General features: G+C 35.5%; 1 protein-coding gene across 1 annotated transcript in view; it reads right to left on the bottom strand.

The window, feature by feature from the left end:
• LOC144970201 (protein meiotic P26-like) overlaps nucleotides 1-22,578 on the bottom strand; it is a 28,006-nt gene extending 5,428 nt beyond the window's left edge. Inside the window, exons 1-12 of the mRNA XM_078909591.1 lie at nucleotides 22,449-22,578; nucleotides 19,531-19,888; nucleotides 19,193-19,315; nucleotides 15,691-15,807; nucleotides 15,110-15,370; nucleotides 13,835-14,140; nucleotides 8,010-8,358; nucleotides 5,575-5,799; nucleotides 4,584-4,671; nucleotides 4,194-4,286; nucleotides 1,436-1,596; nucleotides 984-1,172 (exon numbers count right to left, since the gene is read on the bottom strand). Of these exons, the coding sequence (XP_078765717.1) occupies nucleotides 984-1,172; nucleotides 1,436-1,596; nucleotides 4,194-4,286; nucleotides 4,584-4,671; nucleotides 5,575-5,799; nucleotides 8,010-8,358; nucleotides 13,835-14,140; nucleotides 15,110-15,370; nucleotides 15,691-15,807; nucleotides 19,193-19,315; nucleotides 19,531-19,887 (2,269 nt within the window). The 5' untranslated portion in view covers nucleotide 19,888; nucleotides 22,449-22,578. The remainder of the gene's footprint in view (nucleotides 1-983; nucleotides 1,173-1,435; nucleotides 1,597-4,193; nucleotides 4,287-4,583; nucleotides 4,672-5,574; nucleotides 5,800-8,009; nucleotides 8,359-13,834; nucleotides 14,141-15,109; nucleotides 15,371-15,690; nucleotides 15,808-19,192; nucleotides 19,316-19,530; nucleotides 19,889-22,448) is intronic.
• Nucleotides 22,579-22,909: the final 331 nt, after the last annotated feature.

Below are 22,909 nucleotides of genomic sequence, written 5' to 3'. Positions count from 1 at the left end.
TAAAGGACCCATTTTGAACCATTTTGTTCCTAAAGCTGCCCAGTTGGTAATGGAACTCATACAAAATAATAAATCTTAAAAAAAGATCATTTAATTTTTAAAAACAAAATAGAGTAATTTTAGTAGTTATAAAGGGAAATAATCCATTTATGTTTAAGCTTATCAGCAATACAGTTTTTAATTGAAAGCTTCATTGCCAAAGATGTTTGAATTTAATTTTCACTTAAAATTTTCTGTTTAAGAAGTGGTAAAAGCTAAATGTGGCCTGAGGTCATTTAAAGTATAAAATAAGCTTAAATGCATAATTCTATGCAAATCCTCAAAAAGTTATGAGAAAAATATTGGTGAAAACCGGCAACATAACTAACTGAAATGGTAATAATAGTACTAACTGTGATGTATCATTCAGAAACATGGTCAACAATTGATGTATGACATGTCATTTTCAACATAATTAAGGATTGAGAAGGGAAAAAAATCAAAATATTACAACAAAAATCGTACTAAAGGAATCGTATCCACGATTAATCGTACCGGTTGGCAGGTCTGGAATAGAGACAAGTTTCCCCTTGGGGATAAATAAAGGGATTTTTTTTAAATAGTGAAAATTTGTATGTAGCCCTTCAGAGCAATAACCCATGGAGCAGAGTTTATCCCGGTTTCTATGGCTACAGAGGGATTAATTGTCTTTGTCTCGAAATATGAGATCTCATGGTAAAACATTGGGCCAAGAGTGAGGTTCGGGGTTCAACATAAAGGTCTTCTCGCTGACTTCGTTTTTTAATATTTAAAAAATATATATATTTTAAATTTTTAACCTCTTTTAAAAATCGGCATGGCAAGTAGTAAAATCTGTATATTGGTATATCAGTAAAAATCAGTGTGATACTGATAAATCGGTATGAACGGCAGGTCTCGAAATGCATCATATTATAGTGCTAAAGAGAAAAAGTAAAATCCAAATCTTTAAACCATTAACCTACCTTCTGGGGTGATATCCAAGCCTGCCACAATGTCTATGAAACGGATTGCTATTCTTCTTAGGAAATGCCCATTTCTGTTGAAAATTTGCATTCTAGATCTTTCATTGCCTCTGTCACAGATAATGATCTTTCCAGACTGACGAACAACAGCCACTTTACGTGGATACCAAAGCTGGCTTTCTTCACGGCCTGCATAATTGAAATATTCATGTTAAGATCCAATCTTATGTATACCAAGTAGTAGAGCGAAATGGGGACAGTTAAAACCAAACACAGATTAGCTTCATTTTTTAAGAGTAAAATAAAAAGACAAAAACAACAAATATATGTCCAATCAAATATACTGACACGCATCTATTATAAAATAAATAATCTTATTCAAGACTTCCAGGAAGTCTTGTCTCTTTTGTTACATCCCTCCCGTCACAAGAATAATCCCATAATTAAAGTACCTGGTATGCCAAACTGATATTTGAATTCTCCAGTTTTCATAAACACTTGAATGCGATGATTGTTGGTATCAGCAACAACAATATCCTCATCAACCCCAAGACAAAAGCCATGAGGGGAATTAAATTGGCCCTTGGATGGACCAAGAGATCCAAATTTACACCTGAAACAGATTAAAAAGTAAGCATATTATAATTCCAAATAATAGATAAAATTGAATGACAATGAGAATAAGCCGTCATAAAAATATTTCATGAAAAACAAATTTTCACCGACAACAAAAAGTTAATCTATACAATTTAATTCAATTCAACCCGTTCACTCTTTAGAAAAAGTGCCAACACCAGCAAAAATGTGTTAAAATTTTAATTTATAAAGTTATGTATATTACAGGGGAGGGTAGGTAAAAATCTAGTAACTCTCTCCTTACCAACTCTAGGAAAACCGTCACATTTGTTATGATTAAATAAGCATTTTTCTTATTCAGATTTGTTTCGCAAATACAAAATTCTAAAAAATGACTTTAATAGTTAATGTAGCAGTGTTCTTGATAATATTGGCAGTGTTGGGTGGTGGAAGTTGTAGTAATGGTGTTAATGATGATGTTGAGCTTCGCAGTCCTTTTCCCCCTTTCACTCCGAATATTTTTTTAAAATATTGTAGATTGCTTCTATTTCTATCCCATGGTCAAGACAGTTTTATTAATCTTCTTCAATAAAAGAAAATTGAGATGATAAATAATCATACAAAATATCTTTCCTTGATGTAAATTGCAATTTCAAATAATGACAACTCTCTAAAACTAAAAGCAAGACTTTGTTTTAATCATTTAAAAAAAAAATTGGATAATGATCTGAGTAGTTTGCCCCTTACCCGCACTACAAAAATGATTACCTCACCTGGATATCACTATGTAAATGTCATATTCATGAAAAATTCCTAGTAACAATCAATGACACTTAAAAATTATTATCACTTACAAACCAGAAATCAAAACTGAACCCAAATATATGATTTAAACCCATCAACACTATAAAGTGTACTTTACATTATACTGAATGCAAATATTAAAGATAGTCTAAAAATATAGATGACCTTAATATAAATATGTGATAACTGACATAAAAAGATAAGATGCTTCGCATGAAATTTTGAAAGTGGTAGTAGTGGTGATACAGTAGTAAATGATGTGGTAATGGTGGCAAATGCAGGTGAATTATCAACTCCCTCACCAGTAAAAATATCAATTAACCACCAAAAGTATCTTTTATTTTTGTTTCTAAGGTTTTTATGGCGCTTCAACAAATTAAGGTCATATCAGCGCCAGTAAAAAGAAGAAAATAGAATAGTCAACATATTTTAGATTCACAATCAAAACCACTGAAGAAAAAGTAAGACAAAGAGGAATTGGTTCAAATAGGGAACCGATGTTGATACCAAGAGCAATACCATCAATGTACTATGAGATCACCTCAAAGTCTCATCCAGACACAGCACAGGATCCCACTGAGAGGAAAACACTCAAAGGTTTACGGAACACATAACTAACAATACATAACAGAACAGAGTGATGATTTACAAGGAAAAAAATATCTCCCAAAACTAACTATACTTTTGACTGTTTCCCTTCCAGTTAAGGTATCCGGCCAGGGTCAGGATAAATCCAAGTAACCTCCTCATCCCAAGACAAAGACAGAATGCATGTTGGAAAACAGATATTGGAAGACGAAGTAAGAGTCTCCCTGCTCACTATGGGAGGTCAGGAACCTGACCCAGAGCAAAAGTATCAATCAACTGGCAAGACTGCCCTAGAAATTCTCATTCACCAGCATTTCTGGCATGTGGGGGCAAACATTGACCAATGAACGTAATGCCGTTTTGTAAAACTTGTCTCACTTTCATATATACTTATGCTGAGCTGTACGAAAAACTGTATTGGTTGAGTATGACATGTCTTGAAAACGGTCGGTAAGGAGAATTTAAGGCAGGCCCGCGGGGGGGGGGGGGGGGGGGGGGAATGTCAGATAATTTTGATATTTTTGTATAAAATAGGACAAAATTTATAAGAGTATAAAAACTCAATCTCTAACCATCCAGAGTCCAATGATGATAGATTACTGAATATATTTCAGATGTGGAATTCTCACCAATAATGATATGGAATGACCTATCAATTTTTCTTTAATTCTTTGCCTAATTAATCCTAAAATTATCAAGATTCATTGTCTTTATTTTAATCTCAGTAAAAATTTGTCACGATAAAAAAAATCCAGAACGTAAGATTCATTCACTCAAATAAGGTAGCATTCAACAATCCAAACAATGATAAAATCATTTTTGGGAGCAATGTGAAGATCAAAATTAACCTTAATACAAAATAAAACATCTAAGAGCTACGAACTCCCATTTTTATATTTTATATCCCAGAAACACCGCAACTTTAAAGGGTTGTTAAAGAATCCTTGATTCTATTCCTTACTATTCAACAATGATGAAACAGTTAAATGACAAACTAAATGGTTATTTTTATTGGATATTCTTGATGTCTCACTGATTCAAAGATATCCTATTAAGTCTAACCTTTGTTTTACTACGATATGGGTGGTATCTCAGAACAAACCCAATTAAATTTGTATTGATCAGGGATCTTCATAGAATTTTATGAGAACAATTCATCTACATACATATATAACATCTATTAAAAAATAATTTTATATATATATAAAGGTTTCTTAATAATTATTTGAAAAAAATATAGACCTCAAGGGAACTTCATATATTTTACTCCGTGTTGGCCCCCAGTGTCCAATCTCAGTATCCTCGAGCCCACCACCACCACTTCCTTGAAACCTGCTGGAAAAAAATGTTCAAATAACCAAACTGCAATAAATGCTAATAACAAAACTGCACTGGACGCAACAATCCAATTACTTTCATAATGCACAAAAACATAAGAATTCAAAAACAGAACATTGTCAAAGAAGGCAGATAATATTCTCAAAATTAAAACAAATAACCAAAAACATTGGTGCTCCACTGTCGAATAATTATTTTCAAATTAAAAAAAAAATCTTAAGTAATAAATTATAAACAAACAATAACTATGAACTCAAATTTTCAAACAACGAAACTTTAAACTTTGAAACTAACCTGATCTGCATGGGATGCATCTTAGATCTTGACAAAGGAGGGTATGGCTCACCTCCCAAACTGTCTGGGGATGAAATAGCTTGTTCGCCTACGAACAAAGAAAAAGACCACTCATTTATGCTCTTAATTAGCGATTTGCATCCTAAATTAACCCAATCTTTTCACCATTAGACATAGCTTCTGAATTTTGTGTGTACTTTGATTAAACTGCAGGCCTTCCCAAAGGCAATCATAAATAATTGTACTTTCCAGATATGAAATTCCTTAGAAATGTGTGATCAGTCCTTTCACTCCCGTCATTTCAAAAGGCATGTTATGTTGAAATTTGAAGTTCTGTTTCAGTTTCAATATAGTTACACATTACTACAAATACTACTGCAGTTGCTAGATGTTTATTGTATTGATAGATTGTTCCAACAATAAGGCTGTCCACGGAATCAGTTCATTGAAATGCCATTTAATCGGAAGGCTTTCCTTGAACACCACTGTTCCAATTAAGCAGCTTCCACAGTACTTTCTAGTCCACATATGAAACAACCTAGAAATAGTCTCAAGCTTTTATATTGACCTTTAAAGATGCACTACAGACTAGATAAGCAACACTTGCCTGAACTGAGAACATTCAAATTATATTCTATGCTTACATGCATAATTGTAAGCAAATCCTCAAACCAGTGGAAAAGAAAGTGAAAGATGGAAATTTTATAGCCATCTGGCTTTGAAATTGTTTAAAATAAACTATATGCCTGTGAGAGAACGCTAAACTTTTTTTTTTTTTAAATCGGGTACATGAAGAAAAATCAGGACATCGCCAAATTTTGATTAAAAATCAGACCTGCCAAATTAAATCAGTACAAATGGCAAATCTGCAAAGTATTTTGTTAACGGATTTTGCAATTAATATGAAATATTTACAAAAATAAGGAACCATTCATATGACTTCCCCCTCTGATAAGTTTATGGATAATAAATAAGACACCATTTAGCTTACCTTGAGGAAATGGATCTACAAAAGTTCCTGTAAAATTGTTGAAAACACCATTAAGTGGTGAAGGATTCAACAAATTAGCAAGCTCCTCAATGTTTGCATTCTGAACAGAGGTGGTCCTACAGCTGACATCACGGGGCAAGATTGCAGATTTACCATCCATAGGAGCTGACACAGAACTTGTGGGCGTATGCCCAGTAGCACCCATTCCTGACCCTAACAAAGGACCTACAATGGAGAAAAAGAAGTGATTTCAGAAATGGTCCAAAATTAAAATATAAAAACTAAAATAGAATTCATAAAGGCTAGAAACATTCTTACCTCTGCCAAAGGTAAACATATTTGGTTTATCTTTCTCAAAAACCAATAGAGATAAACTAGAAATAGGCACACATAGATAAATGATTGATGAAGCGTTAAATTCAGTCATTGACATGACCTGGGGACACAAGTAAATTGTGATAAAAAAAAAAGATAAGGTAGGGTGCCCGAATTTCGACACTGGTTGTAAAGTCGACACTCTTAGATAACCTGCTGCCAAACCTATTTTTCACCTAAATTTATGTTTTCGGACATAAAAACAGTGATGTCATATTAACCGCAGATAAATTTTCTTTCTGTTTCACCTACTGTCCGATTAAAATTGGATGCAAAATTTTGTTGGGTTTTTTTTTTCATGCATAAACTTACAGTTCACGAGATCTGCTTCAACAGCCGCGATTTCTAAAATTTTAAGAGGTGGTCCTAATTTCGACACCCTCCAGGAAAAAGCGGTGTTTATGAGATTTTGTTTTTGTATTTAAGGGTTTTAAGGTGCTTGCAACACATTTAGGTCATACCAGCGCCAGTAAAAAGGAAGAAAGTGGGATATTAAATAGTTCTAGAAATAAAATTAAAGCAGCCAAGAACAGGTAAGACAAAGGGGAATTAATTCAAATAGGGAACAGATGTAGTTTCAAAGAGCACACTATCAGTGTACTTAGCTTGAGATCACTAAATGCTATAGATGGGGTGTTCAAAGAATTTAGGATTTCGATTTATCAATACATATCTGTAAATGTGAACAACCGCCTCTCTTCAGTCTTATATGAAACAGCTTTCAAAGTTGAATTTAAAGGAAAAATTGACAACAGAAAAACAAAACATGGGCCTGAAGAAGTCCTTTAGGGCCGATCGGCCCATGGATCCAGAGTTTACCCTGGTTTATATAGTGTGAAACGGGCAATAGCAATGACTCGCTATCCATTGGATAGGATGCTAGTCTGTAGCAAAGTACTTTCCACCAGATTTAACAGATCCAGTTACCCAATCACTGCTGTATGGACAGGGGGATCCAAAAAAAAATCCCGAATACACCCAGGATCGATCACGGTCCCTTTGCATGTTGGCTATAAAAAATTTTTGAAAACTAAATCCATTCTCTCCATTGGTCCATTTCAATTCAAATCAAACTGTGATTTCAGCTTCAAAACCAATATATCACGCCAATATAACTATAACACTGCAATGAGACAGAGAGTCATTAATGTATCTGTTTACAGTAAAATCACTAAGAATCTGTATAAAATTATTGAGTATTGTGGCAATTCGTACGTATATAAAATGTTTATGGGTGTGTGGTGCGGGAGGGAGGGAGGGAGAGAGAAGAGAGAGAGAGAGAGAGAGAGAGGGGGGGGGGGGAGAGAGAGAGAGAGAGAGAGAGAGAGAGAGAGAGAGGGAGAGAGAGAGAGAGGAGAGAGAGAGAGGGAGAGAGAGAGGGAGGGGAGAGGGAGGGAGAGAGAGAGAGAGAGAGAGGGAGAGGGAGAGGGAGAGAGAGAGAGGGAGAGGGGGAGAGAGAGAGAGAGGGGAGAGAGAGAGAGAGGGAGAGGGGGAGAGAGAGAGAGGGAGGGGAGGAGAGAGAGAGAGAGAGAGAGGAGGGGAGAGGGAGGAGAGGGGGGGGGGGGGAAGAGAGAGAGAGAGAGGGGGGGAGAGAGAGAGAGAGAGGGGGGAGGGGAAGAGAGAGAGAGAGAGAGAAGAGAGAGAGAGAGAGAGGAGAGAAGAGAGAGAAGAAGAAGAGGAAGAAGAAGAAGAAGAGAGAGGAAAGAGGAAGAGGAAGAAAGAAGAAGGAAGAAGAAGGAAGAAGGAAGAAGAAGGAAGAAGGAAGAAGAAGAGGAAGTAAGAAGAAGAGAAGAAGAGGAAGAAGGAAGAAGAATAAGAAGGAAGAAGAATAAGAAGGAAGGAGAATAAGAAGAGATAAGGAAGAGGAGGAAGAAGAAGAAAGAAGAAGCATTAATTGCTAATGGGTTTGTTTTGCTTTGATTATTTTCCAAGGCAATGAGAAATAAAGCTCTTCTTTTATATTTGCTTTGTCTTTTGATGCGAAAAATTCACAGCAATAAATGATTATATTCAAGTTCATTCCTCTAAAATTCAAATTGTAAATGAAAATTATGACTCACTTTGATTATGCTGCATCTTTGCAGCAGTTGCAGCATTGAACATGGCTGTATTCCCTCCACTGCCGTGACTGATGTTATCAACAGAGATGCCACTGTCCGAGAGGGGGCTGTTATTGCCACTAGCATGGCCAGTTTGATTTTGAATATTCAAGGAGTGAAGGCCAGACAGTACATTGATTGGTAATCCAGAGCTGGTGGGGATGTTCTGTGATACTCCAATATTCACGGGCATTTCCCCCAGACCAAGGTTCATCAGCTCCATGCTATTTGGAGACTGAATAACAGCAGAGTCCATATTCTGCCCTGGAAATGAACCACTTCCCAAGATTGGCAGGCTTACAGAAAGTTGCTGCAAAATACAATTTTTTTCTAATGTTAGCAGAGTGAATATAAATGGGGGAGATGGTCAACTAAACAAAAAAGTTTTTTTGCAACACATTAAGGTCATATCAGCGCCAGTAAAAAGGAAGAAAATGGGATAGTAGTAAGTTCTAGAATTACAATAAAGCATCCAAGAATAGGTAAGACAAAGAGGAATTGGTTCAAATGGGAAACAGATGTAGATTCCAAGAGCACACTATCAAAGTACTTAGTTTGAGATTACCTTTAAAAAAGTCACGTCCAGACACAAGCACAGGTCCCCACTCAAATGCTTACAAATCATAAATAATATGTAAACAAAACACAATACAGTGCATAACAGAGATGATTTACAAGGAAAAAAATTCCCAAAACTACTATAAATTTGACTGTTTCACTCTCAGCCAAAAAAAGCAGAAAAAAAGCAGAAATAATGAACAAATTCTTCTGTGGTGTATTTACACATGAGGACACTAACCATGTGCCAGCATTGGAGACAAGACATTACAGCGAGGCACTTGTCAGTATAGTTATAAAGAAAGAAGACATACTGAAAAATATTATGAAGCTTAACCCAGGCAAATCAGCAGGACCTGATGGACTCCACCCTCGAGTGCTAAGGTAAATTGCGAATGAAATTGCCACACCGCTTCAAATCATATTCACAACGTCGTTACACAACGGGAACTTGCCACAACAATGGAAACTTAGGTTACTCCAATATTTAAAAAAGGTGATAGAAACACTCCTGGCAATTATCGACCTGTGAGTCTGACAGCAGTTCCGTGCAAAGTGATGGAGGCAATAATTAAGGAACATGTGATGGAGCATATGGTCACAAACAATCTGTTCTGTGATGAGCAGCATGGCTTCGTGCCTCGGAGATCATGCATAACACAACTAATTACCTGCATTGATGAATGGACAGACGCCCTGGATAGGGGAGAACCGATGGATGCGGTATACCTCGACTTTAAAAAGGCATTTGACACTGTACCCATGAAAGGCTCATTCAAAAACTACATAGCTATGGCATCAGAGGAAAGATAAACAAATGGATATCTAACTTCCTGCACGACAGAAAACAGAGAGTCTCACTGAACGGGCACACATCACAGTGGTCGGATGTCACCAGCGGCATTCCACAGGGGAGTGTTCTGGGTCCAGTATTATTCGTGGTATTCATCAATGATCTACCTGATGTTGTAAATAACGTGATCAGAATATTTGCTGACGATACAAAGTTGTTTGGACCTGTAAGAACAGAAAGTGACCGACATACTATACAAGATGATATCGACAAATTATCAGACTGGTCAGATTGTTTTTTGTTTTTAAGGATTTTACGGCGCTTGCAACACATTTAGGTTATATCAGCGCCAGTAAAAAGGAAGAAAATGGGTAGTAAAAAGTTCTAGAATTACAATTAAAACACCCAAGAAAAAGTAAGACAAAGGGGAACTAGGAAGAAATAGGGATCAGATGTAGATTCCAAGAGCATACCACCAATGTACTTAGTTTGAGATCACCTATAAAGTCTCATCCGGACACAAGCACATAATCCAACGAAGAGGAATACACTCAAATGCTTACACTATACATTAAAAATAACATATAATCATACATAACAGAGAGATGATTTACAAGGAAAAAAAAATATCATCTCCCAAAACAATAACTATGCATTTGACTGTTTCCCTCCCAGCCAGGACCCCAATCAGGGCCAGGACAAAACCACGTAACCTCATTCCAAGACAAAGACAGAAAGCAGGTTGGAAAACAGATATCCGGGGATAGAAGACACAGTATATACCTCCCTGCCCGCTATGGGAGGTCAGGATCCCCACCCAGAGACTGGTCAGACAAGTGGCTGTTAAGGTTTAATGCAAGCAAATGCAGCGTAATGCATCTTGGTTACAAAAATCCGAAGCACACATACAGAATGAGAGACGATAACGGAGTGTACCAGCAGCTAGGGGAAACAGAAGTAGAAAAGGATTTAGGAGTGCATGTAGACAACAGACTATCCTTCCACCATCATGTCAACTGTGCAATAAATAAAGCAAACAGAACTCTCGGAATTATTAAAAGGACATTCACCAGCAGAAATAATGATATTATTAGGCGGTTCTACACTGCTCTGGTACGACCATCACTTGAATATGGTAATGCACCGAGGATATCACAGCATGTCGGTGACATGGATAAAATTGAAAGGGTACAAAGGAGAGCAACGAAGCTTTGTTCAGATTTGAAGCATCTACCATATGAAGATAGACTGAGGCATCTCAAACTACCATCATTGTACTAAAGAAGACAAAGAGGAGACATGATACAAGTATATAAGATAATAAACGAGAAAGATAGAGTAGATAGAGAGCAAATACTACCAGAGAGCACATTTAATAGAACGAGAGGACATAGCGACAAATTAAAAAAAAGACAGGCCAGATTAAATGTAAGAAAATGCTCCTTTGGACTCAGAGTGACAGATAACTGGAACAGCCTTCCAGAAGATGTAATTAAAGCGAGGACAGTGAATGAGTTCAAAGACAAGTTAGACAAACACTGGCATTACAAGCGTTACCAGCTCCGCCCCAACCATGCAGGTGCGCGTAGATATATCAGAGATAGTGCAGAACGGGTATTACAGGCATAGCCTTCAACCCGAAGAAGAGGTATCAAGGTCAGGACAAAACCAAGTAATCTCATTCCAAGACAAAGACAGAAAGCAGTTGGAAAATAGATACAGGAGGATAGAAGACAGAACAAGTACCTCCCTGCCCATTATGGAGAGACGGTCGAACATAAAACCTGGAAAACCTTTTCCAAAAAATGCATGTCCATATGATGATATATATATAACATGAAATTCAACAGAATTATGTCATCAACAGTCCATTATAATAAGTATTAACATCATATATCATGGAAATTAATCAGGAGGAGAGACAGGATTTTATTTTAAACCCAAGGGAAAATTCCAGAGAAAAAGACTGTCAGCACAGGCCTTACACAAGCTACAAAATTTATCAACAAAGACCTGTTACAAGCTACAATAATAAGAAATTTTTTTTTTTTTAAGAAAACAAAATGTATGGTGTTTACCCATAGTTCTGTCACTTTAAAAGTACTTATGTCCCTCAGTTTGTACACACACAAAAAGAGTGAAACTCACTTTAAAAGTACTATGTCCCTCAGTTTGTACACACACAAAAAGAGTGAAACTTCTAAAAAAATTTCCTCTAGAATTTCGTTAAAATAACTGAATCAAGAGGGAAATAATCCAAATTGACCCAATATTGACCTTTAAAAAAATCTGTATATATAATTTAACACGTCTAACAGGCACAGCGGTGTTCTAGAAGCTCTGCTATTTTTGTGACTTTTAAATAATGTACACGCATTTTATCATTGGAATTCTATGTACTTTGTGATATCCTGGAGTAAATTGTAGATATTCATCAAATATTTTCAGAGTTATTAAGACATTTAAAACAAATTTTACACATCTTTGCTGTTTACATCTTTATGTGTCGAAGTGGAATCGTCATCCATAAATATCCATCAAAAATGTTATTAGACCAAGAGGAGGTAGGAGAAAACAGGATGATTGAAACTATCAAAAACAATAGGCCACAGAGAAAACTTCATGCACAGATCACCTTAAACACTGACAACCATTCCCAAAATATCTCTAACACTGAAACAAACAAGACAACAACTCACCTTGCAATCACACCACACAGTTACTCAACACACCTGTAACAATCAAAACATGAAACCCCACCTCCTACCCTACATAACACATGTGGTAAAAACCACTCAAAGAGTCCCAACTATTTACAAATATGATTTGTCAAGATAAAGCAGAGGAGGAAAAAGGACAATAACACTGGATTGATGTGCCAATGGGAGCGATCAATATTCATGTTTTGTCCAACCAAGTCATCAATCACATGATTTGTTGCTGTCCAACGATTGGATAATTCTTCAGAGATGTAAACCCGTTGCTTGTTTATGAAAGTTGTAAACATACCCATGTGTCAAGCTGAACGAAATGACCAGTCGTGATGTTAGATATTTCAAAAACTGTGAACATTTTTCACTATGTGGGTCACATTGAGCACATATTCCACTGTGACCAATGACCTCGAGCACATTGCTGACACTATAAAAAATTACATGACAAGACAGCTCACATAACTGAATCAACATATAGTAATAGTGGAGTTTTAAACCAGAACTTTCTATTAAAGCAATGGACACACATAATAAACAATCTCCTGGTTAGGTTATAACAATATAAAAAGTGTTCAAAATAAACAAAATGCTAAGAAAAATCTCAAATTAATGGACTTAAACTGCGAATCAATTAAAAATAAACATGGGCTATTTATTAACATTGTACGCAATAAGAAATTAGACATCATTGGCACTGAGTCATGATTGGATTATTGATATTCCGGATAACGAATATTTCCCATCAAAATTCAACATATATCGCAAATACCGCAACCTTAAGGGCCAGGGGTGTTTTTATTGCCATTAGCCAAGAGTATATAAGCTCATTAGTACCAGAACCGGAGCAAAGTGTGAAATGATATGAATCAAAATATCCAGGACACTTTACATGTGCTGCTTCTATGCGCCTAATGTGGGTGATGAAGAAAGCTTGGAGCTATTCAAGAATTGTATGATGAAATTAAACATCATCACCAATGGCATCTTCATAACAGGAGATTTTAACCTGTGACTGGAAATCTAAAACATTAAAGTAAATACCCTTTTTGCACAGCTACACAATGACTCTTTGAATATCTTAGAAGACAGTGCACTCACTCAGCTAATAGAGGAACCAATGAGAAATGAAATTACTGAAACAGCTAAAGAGCTTTTAAACATGCCAACACTTAGCACTGAAGAACTTTGGCAAAAATTCAAACATATTCTAGAGAAAGTAATCAGGAATAATATAACACATAAAACTTGTAGACTATACTAGCAATGATATAATTAATGAATAAGCTTACATTTTATAGATGATAAATGGTATCAACTTCCAGATCCATATATAATTCTGATTGGTCAAGAAACATTAAGTGTTTAAGGACACCAAAAAAGTATGACTGCTAAAAATGCTTAAATAATAGAAATTTAATTATGGGTACAATCTTCAGAAAAATGTCTACAATGAAAGAAAATGCGTAAAAACACGCATTTTTTACGTAAGGTTGGCACCACTGCCAGAATCATCACAGATTGGGACAATTTAACGCAGGAAGTTATATATGCACCCACTTAAGATTTATTTACAGAGCTTCTAGATCACTGCTGAATTTTCACCTCATGAGTGAAAGTGGACATTAAAGGAATATTCAAGAAGATACCAATTAAATCTTTTTCAAGTAGTAGGACTGTACATGAGAAGATGAAAAGAAAAAAAAAAAAAAAACCCAATTTACCTTCTCTTTAGAAAAGGATCCAAAGGTAAGATTAACAGCATTCTTGAAAGATGAAGTATCTGTTTTGAATTCCGTATTTGGGGGTACTTGAGGCATGTCAAAGCCCTTGAAGAGGGTGTCCAATTGAATAAATGTCATCTGCAGCAACTGGGCAATCTGACCAGCATGTCCATGGCCACATGTGCGTTCAATGAAAGCTTTAGCTTGGTTGAGTCTGCTCTCATAATTAGAGAGAGTGTGCATACCTTCCATTAATCCTATCTCCCGTTTCTCATGTAAGTCATCCAATTCTTTCAAACAAGCATCCTGAAAAGATCAAAGTTAATCGAGTGATAAACGACAACTAGACAATGTTTAACCGATAAGTCAAATAGTGTTATCCTCATAAACACAACCTTTGCCTGGGTTATGGATTAAGCAACTAAAATAAATACACATAAAAGGCTAAGAAATATTGTGGTAATGTAGGCACAGCATCGGTACAGTAAAGGCTGCAAAGAAGAAAAAAAAAAAATAATGTTTCCTTTTCTTCTTCTTTTAAAAAAATTATATAAATTTTGTTATCAGATTATCAATGTATGGCTTTTGCCAACAACATCACAATAACTTCTGTGGTTATTTTCATGTGAAAATAGGTGGATATATACTGTTTGGCATTGCAAACAGTTGATTTTCTCTCAGTCCACATTCATAAAAAAGATCGAGCATTATACACAAAACCTTTCCATGTTATAGCCACTCAATATCAGGAGTAATGAAAGAGTAAAAGCTTGGCAGTGGGTGGAACATGACTACAGGCTGCATTCATTATACATAGAAATAATAATATTAGAATAATTTTAGTTTTAGAGGTATGGCTAATTTGCTGACTTTTGAACTAGCTGTACACATTCAAAGAGCAAACAAAATAATTTGCTATTGTTACAATCAAGTTTTATAGAAATCTATCAGACAACTGAAATTGAAGAAAATTGTACACGCAGAGACGTTGAAAAGAGCTATAGCTGTGGTAGTAGTGGAAATGATAACAATAATGATGATGTTAATGATGATTATGCAGTGGCTGTCTTTGTAAAGGTAGTATTACTGCTATGGTGCCTGTAGTGATGATGTGGTCGTGGCTATATTCCCAATTTTCCTAGCTTGAAAATTCAAGACAAAACATTTTTTTTCAAGAAGTCTTTCAAACATGAATAATAAAAAAAATTCTAGACATTTTCCAAGCTTACAACCCTATTGAGAGATCATATAATTGAGATCATTCTCAACACTTACTCTTGCCTCCTCAAGGATTGCTTTGTAACTTTGAAATGTTTCATTGATGAGTCCTTTGGTACTATCTTTCTGCATCTCTAGCTCTTCAAAAGCTAAATTGAGGTTGGAATTCATCTTCTGACAATTTTCCAGCTTCTTTCCACATTCGTCAGCAAGTTTAATCAAAGTGTCCTTGTTTTTGCACACGGCATCTGTCACTTGACTTATGTAGTTTTCATGCTGTGCGTGTACTTTTGAGACACAATCACCACAAGCTGGTACCTGTAATACAAAATTAAAAAGCTTAGGACTTTGAGAAGCAGGGGGAACTATTGTAAAATATACAACAATAAATGGACAAGCAATAACAGCAATGTGATTGATGTATACTATATGAGTAACCTCAAGATACCAGACCTGTGTGATATGGAGAATTCAGGATCTTGCATTTGGACAAAAATTCCAAATTTTGGGACAAATAAATATTTAACTTAACTCACTGCGTTTTATAGAATTTGTAAGATCACTTAACTTTCAGAAATTTTTCAAAAATTTTAGCTTGAAGAAACATATCATTTATCATCAGACCATGAGCAACTTACCAAGCATTTTGAGCAAAAAAACTTTATGCTCTCAAGAGGATGCAAGGAACAAAAAATTGGCTTTCTAAGATGCTCAATACCTTCTCCACTTTTAATCATATCTTCAAAAGTCACAACCTGAGGAAGGGAAGGAACATGGACATTTATATTTGAACTGGCTAAGGGAACAATAATAGAATATAGATATACCATATATTAATGGGACTAAGATATATCTTAAAAATAAGGTACGGCTTCTCACTTTACTAAGCATTTAGATTCCTTTTTGAAAATTTTAAATAGCTGAAATGTTAAAATGAATCAAAATCTGTTACGATGCAGTCAACACTTTTGTCATTCAAATTTCTTTTTTACATCATATTTGAACAAAAATGTTTGCTATAGTTAAAGTATATTAACACTGTGTTGAAGTGCTCGTCTAGCAGAAAAATAAAATATGTATAGCAAGAACTAGCAGATTTTGTGTTTTGAGTGAGAGAAATCTATTTTTGTATAGGTTGGGTGTGAAATTTTGGGGAAAATCCGGAAAATGGTCGGGAAGGAGAGAGTTAAACACATGTTTAAAGATGCTTTCGACAATTTTAAGTCACTTCCACGCCAATAAAAAATAAGATGAGATGAAATTTTTAAAATCTACATTTACAACTTAAGCACTTGAGAAAAGGTAAGACTAATGGGACTGGTTCACACGGGAACATATGTTGGTTCCAATATGCTTTGAGATCATCTCAAGTTCCATCAGACAAGCACAGGATCCCAGCAAAAGGCATATACTCAAAAATTCACAAAACATGAAATTCAAAACAAAAAATATAACTGTACATAACAATAACAAGAGAGATGAATTACTAGGAAAAAAAATCTATCAAAACTAATACTACACATTTGACTGTTTCCCTCTCAGCCAAGGACTCCTACCAGGGCAAACCAAGTAATCTCATTCCAATATAAATACAGAGAGCAACTCAGAAAAGATAAGGTTGATAAGACATAAGTGACCTCCTGCTCACCATGAGAGGTCAGTTTCAACATATATAGAAGCAAATGCGAGTGTGAGGTGCACTAAGTGGGGTCGTGATAAATGACAATATTTTCAAATTTGTGCTCTGAATTATCTGTATACAAATATATATAAAATACATTTGATGCAAAAAGACTTGCTAAAAAAAAAAAAAAAAATATTTTATGCATTTCTCTGGTTTTTCAAATTCAAAAATTGACAGTCTAGCTGGCATCAAAGACAGAAAGTAACCTGGAAAAGGAGAACGGATATAAGGGGATAGTAGACAGTGAGAGGGACTTCCCTACCCATCGGCTCAAAATTTAACACTTCGGCACAACTATGTGGTATTGCTGTATGATCAGAGGCGTCAACTTAAAATTTGGTTCACAGGAATTTCAGACACCACTCAGAGGAATTCCCGCAAATAGACAAATTTGGATGGTATTTGGCATTGTGTTTATATATCCTATAATTCTAAATTGATAGCTGGTTAGAACTATATGATAAGTAAACACATTGCAAATACCATTCTATCCAAAGTCCCTTTATTTCAATTGAAGTAAAGTTCCAAAACCTAATGGTGGTGGTTGTTGTAGTGGTAGTGACAATGATTTATGGGCAGTGGTTGTCGTATCGGTAGTGATGATGTTGTTGTAGTAGTAATGATAGTGATGATGTGGTGGTGCTGGTTGTAGCAGTGGTAGTGATGATGATGGTGGTTGTAGTAGTGGTGGAAGTGATGATATGGTGGTAGTGATTGTAGTGATGATGTGGTGGTAATGGTTGTAGTAGTAGTACTAATGTGGTGGTGGTTGTTGTACTAGTACTGGTAGTGGTGATGATGATGTAGTGGTGGTTGTAGTAGTATTGATAGTGATGTGGTGGTAGTATTTGTAGTAGTATTGGTGGTAATGTAAATAATGAATGTATATAGCGCATAACATCCACGTTAATCGTGCTCTGCAGCACTTTACATAATTAAAAAATGTTTTAAAACAAAATTAAAAATCATGACACTACATAATAAGCATGAATACAAAAACAAAACCTAAGCAACAACTATTTAATGAAAAATAAGCCTCACGGAACAAATCAGTCTTCAGAAATTTCCTGAAAGATGATAAATTTTCACAGGACTTTCTCCTAGGACTAAGTACGTTCCATAGGCGTGGAGCTATGGATGAAAAGGCATTTTTTTTTACCGAAAAAGGATTTTGAGGTGGTAACCTTTAGAAGTTGGGACTGAGATGATCTTAAATTTCGAGTGGGTTCATGTTTTTCAATCAGTTCCTGCAAATATTCAGGTGCCAATCCATCCAGACATCTAAAAACATAGCACAATATCTTAAATTCTATCCTGAACTTCACAGGAAGCCAGTGCAATTGCTGGAGAACTGGTGATATATGATCTCTTTTTTTCGTTAATTTTATAAGTCTAGCCGCTTTATTTTGAATTTTTTGTAGTTGATGAATTAATCAATTAATTAAAATTGACAGCCAATGAGAAGGGCATTACAATAACCGAATCTGCTAGTAATAAAAGAATTAACAAGTATCTTTGTAATATCCTCATCAATATAATGTCTGATTCTTCCAATGTTTCTAATGTGATAGTTACAACATTGACATATTTTTTTAACATGATCTTCCATGGATAACCCTTGATCTAAATACACCCCAAGATATCTCACACAAGGTTTAATAGCATTTTCACCCACTAGTATCTCATTTGTAGATATTTTTGAGAGTTGATACCTATTTCCAAAAATTATCATTTCTGTCTTGTCATTAAATTTAAGTTTGTTTAGTTTCATCTAATTCTACTAGTAATGACGTGGTGGTGATGATTGTAGTAGTAGTAGTGATGGTGGTTATTGTAGTAGTAGTAGTGGTAGTGATGACGATGTAGTGGTGGTGGTTGTAGTAGACATTGTATTGATGACGACGTGGTGGTGGTTGTAGTAGCAGTGGTAGTGATGATGTGGTGACTGTAGCTGTAGTTGTAATGATGTGATGGTGGCTATAGTAGTCGTGGTAGAGGTGTTGGGGGGACCTTTGGAGCAATATGACCTCACCGGAATTTGACAGAAGTTGCCCGTAACCCAACTTTTTCTCAAGACCGGAATTTTTTTCTCCCGGATAATACCGGAGTTTTGGCATCACTGTGTGACACTCTTTCAGAACAGAGGGTCCTGGGTTTGAGCCTCACTCTGTACATTGATGAGTCCTTGGAAAAGGCTCTTTACTCACTCAAATGAGTCTCTGTCGAAAAAAAAAATTACTGCCTACAGACGCCATGACTCATTCTACATGTTATGTGTTGCTGTTGGTGATGTAGATGACCCTCTGTAAAGTGCTTTGAGTACATTTAGTGGATATTGCGCAAAAATATTTGGGGCTTTTTTTTTTTTTTTTTTTTTTCAGTTCTTGACTTGTGAAAGGCAGTCAGGACTTAAATTTGTAGCGATAGAAATTGAACAAACAAAAAATATAACTTGCCTGATGATCTTCGAAGCATCTCATGAACTGATGAGCAGTAACACAATTTGGACAAAGAAGATTTTCACAAGTCTTGCATCTTGCAACAGCCTTGTCCTCAGCTTTACAACTGGTACAGCCAATCTGCAGTAATAAATAAATATTGAGAGTGAGATGGAAGTGAAACAAGTTAATATCAAAGCTGTCACAACATGGAGAATCTGAATTTAAATGAAAAAAATATAGACAAGAAAACTTAAAATTCAACATCACTCTTTCCCTCCATAATAAAATTTTAATAACTAATATCCTCTACTTTTCATAATTAGATTTGCTGAATAATCAAAACACATACAAACCTGCTTTATTTCCTCAGAATCATTTTGAAGAATATCTTCCAAAACCAAATCAGACTGCAAACCAATTACTCCTTGAGATGGCAATTGAGTTTTCTGTTTGCAACTTGGGCAATTCAAGGAAGCACTACTGACACTGTCAACAGAATCCTCATTTTCCAATTGTTTATCCAGACATTCTTCACAAAACACATGAAGACATGATAAAAGTTTAGGTGTCTTCAACTTGTTTTCACAAATATGGCAAATATCTACAGCATAGTCATCTTCCAAAGCTCCACCGCTCCCAGAAAGATCTTCCTTAAGTTTCATCTCATCAGTTGCTGATGGAGCATATTCATTCTCTGATGCAGAAGCCATGCTATGATTGAAAGGGACAAAAATTTAAGATATTTCAGGATTAAGCTGTTTGTTTTCTTTTGTTTTTTTTTGTTTTTGTTTGTTTTTTTTTTTTTTTTGGGGGGGGGGGGGGGGGTGGGTGAATCATATCAGTGCATGTTTAGTACTTTTAATTGTGTGGATAAAATAGGGTTAGCTTTGGATATCAAACATTGGAAATTGGCAAAACTTCTTGATGCCGAATGTAATCTATAGACCTGTAAAATTTTTGATAAATCACAGACATGATTTTAAAAATAAATGAGTGCAGTATAATAAAGGAAAGAGATAGACAATGTGTTACTATTACTGGGTCCCTTGTGGAGGTAAAAGAAATGCCAAATAAGCAAGTCATTAATATGATGACTTTAAAGGTAATCCCAGCTATAGTATTATGATAGGCTTAGGCTTTCCAAACAAGTACTCCTAAAACCATACCACAACCTTATGTTCATACTTTAAACCTAACTTAACAGCAACTGTTTTTCCAGCAGCGACCAATTTAATTCATTCCTCACATCTTTATCGACACTCAACAGCTCAGAGCTTCGAGCCACAAACCACCCCAAAAATTGTTAAAGAATGTATCAAAGTTAATGTCAATAACTATGCAACAAACTAAAAATAAAAATGACACAAGATTTTGATTTTGATTTTTTTACATTATGAAGATGTACATGTTTTCATTGAAAAACATTTTTCAGCATAACGCCAGGAGCTTTCGGAAGGTCTCCCGAAAACTGGGTTAACATGGCCGCTGACATTTTGAGTTAGAATTTTTCTTGAATGAGTTCGGGGATGCCAGATAAAACTTTGCCGTGAAATTAATTTTACTAACGGCCCTTTTACTAAAAAGTTAAAATGTTTACCAAATTCTGATTATTTAATTTTCCAAAGCTAAATTATACCCTAATTTAATTTACCAACAATCAAAAGAGACACTAAATTGGCAGTGAGTTAATCAGCACCAAATGATAGGGTAATTCCTCCTAAACAAAATAAATCATTAAAATTAAAATCCATCCTTAAACAAAACATCTAAGGCCCAGCCACTGGCGGGCCATTAATTAGGCACTTAAATGAAGGGCTCCCATTCACCTGTGTGACCGTTAGTTATCGTTTGTGAGCTGCAGGCTAAAACCATGGCTTGGTTAAATTGAGATATCTCTGGTGTTTGTTTACAGAATTGGATAAATTAAATACCAAAATAAAGGGCATTGAACGCCCTATCATTTGATACAATTACCGTTTCCCTCCTTAAATTCATTTAGAAGATATTGTAATGAAAAGATAGCTTAATTTTAGTGGAAAAGCAAGCCGTTTATCATCATTCATGAAAAAATTCAATTAAAACATAAATAATCATAAAATTCAATCATTTTCCTTTCCAATGATACCATTTTCGACTTTCAAAACTGCTTCCAGGATACCCTTTGAGCATTCCATATAAAATCACACTCATTACAAAATCTACCAAAGTAACGCCATTTCAGCTTGGACTGCTGTGGTCAGCGTCGGTCATGGGCTCCTAGCCTTGTGACGTCACAGTGTTTCAGGGGAATCCCCTTTCGTTTTTTCAGTCAGCTAGTGCCCAATTTCAGGCTAATTCCTATTGTAATTTTTGGGTGTTTTTAAGGCATAAAAAATTGAATAACTCTGGCAGAGTCTCTGCTCTAATATAACCTAGAGACAAAATTCAAACGGTTTTATCATCGGGATAGTATACTGCATCATAGTAAACCAGATTTTATACTGTCATTTGAAAACTGAATTTTCATTTAAGTGCCTACATTAATCATCATGTCAGTTCACTGCACTGACTCTGACTGTTTGTGAGTGGCAAATGAAAGTTTACCACAAAGTACCAATAATAATTAATACAGGGTCCTTTGCCTTTGCATCTTACGACATTTTAAAAAAATGAAATTCAAATATGTGTCTGGGAACTGAGAATGAGAGAATGCTTGAGAATAATCACAGCGTTGATTTCAATTTTAGCTTTCAGTTTCAGTTTTGTTTTTCATTTCAGTTTCAGCGGCATGAGCATCGTCATGGCCATGCGGATCGGAGAACTGAAACAGATTCAGTTAAAGTTATAATATATGTAAGTGCCTAATTGTATTCCCTTAATGCATAACATAGATAAATAATCTATATTTGAAAAAAAAAAAAAATAATGTGGCTTTGATTTTGATGTGTCTGCTCATCACTTTCATATTTTATCCCTATCCGCCATCTTTGTTGAGTTGAAACGCGTTGGGCGGTCTTGACTTTGATACTTTTGAAACATGCCTAGTTGCATTGTCATATTTTTTTTTTGTTTTTTAAATAGCATATATCAGAGCAGCAAAATCAATATCGGAGATAGATGGAGACAAAAATCTGGAATTCCAATCTCATCGTTCACATGCAAGATTTGCTTGGGCAACCCCGACGACTGCGCAGTCTGGACTGACTGGGATGAGGAAGGTCATTAAAATATAGACAATCAGGAAATGTGGTGATTTCCACAACTAAATGTGCTTCGCAAAATCAAAATTTACCTTGTTCAAAAAAGTGTCACACCTGTTGTAGAAGGGAAAACTTGAATTTCAGTGAGTAAATCGTGAAAAAAATGATGGGGAGTTAGCAGCAACCGAGCATTCGCGCCATCTTGATTTTCTACTTCTCGATGCAGAAATAAACGGTTGGTCATGCGCAATCGGCCAACATCGAAACCTCTTTTTAATCACGTGCCTAAAATGTCTCGGTTCTCAGAAGCTTTCAACTGAGAAACAAATACAAATCAACAGGTGGCAGCACAAGTCTGACGGGATGATTATCTTGATCGATAACCTATGCTATCCGTTCTTTATTTATAATACACCCTTAGGATATTTTGTTATCTGTTTTCCGTTGTTGGTTTGTTGTTTTTTTTTTCTCTTGTCGTTTATTTTTAGTTATTCATAAGAAACTCACACGCTATCATTGTCTGGGTAATTTTAACGAGCAGTATATCAATCCG

The sequence above is a fragment of the Berghia stephanieae genome, chromosome 4, assembly GCF_034508935.2.
Source record: "Berghia stephanieae isolate SIO BIC M18660-M18661 chromosome 4, UCSD_Bste_1.3, whole genome shotgun sequence".
NCBI lineage: Eukaryota > Metazoa > Mollusca > Gastropoda > Nudibranchia > Aeolidiidae > Berghia > Berghia stephanieae.
The sequence above is the reverse complement of the archived record's forward strand: the minus strand, read 5'-3'. Positions and strand labels throughout refer to the sequence as shown.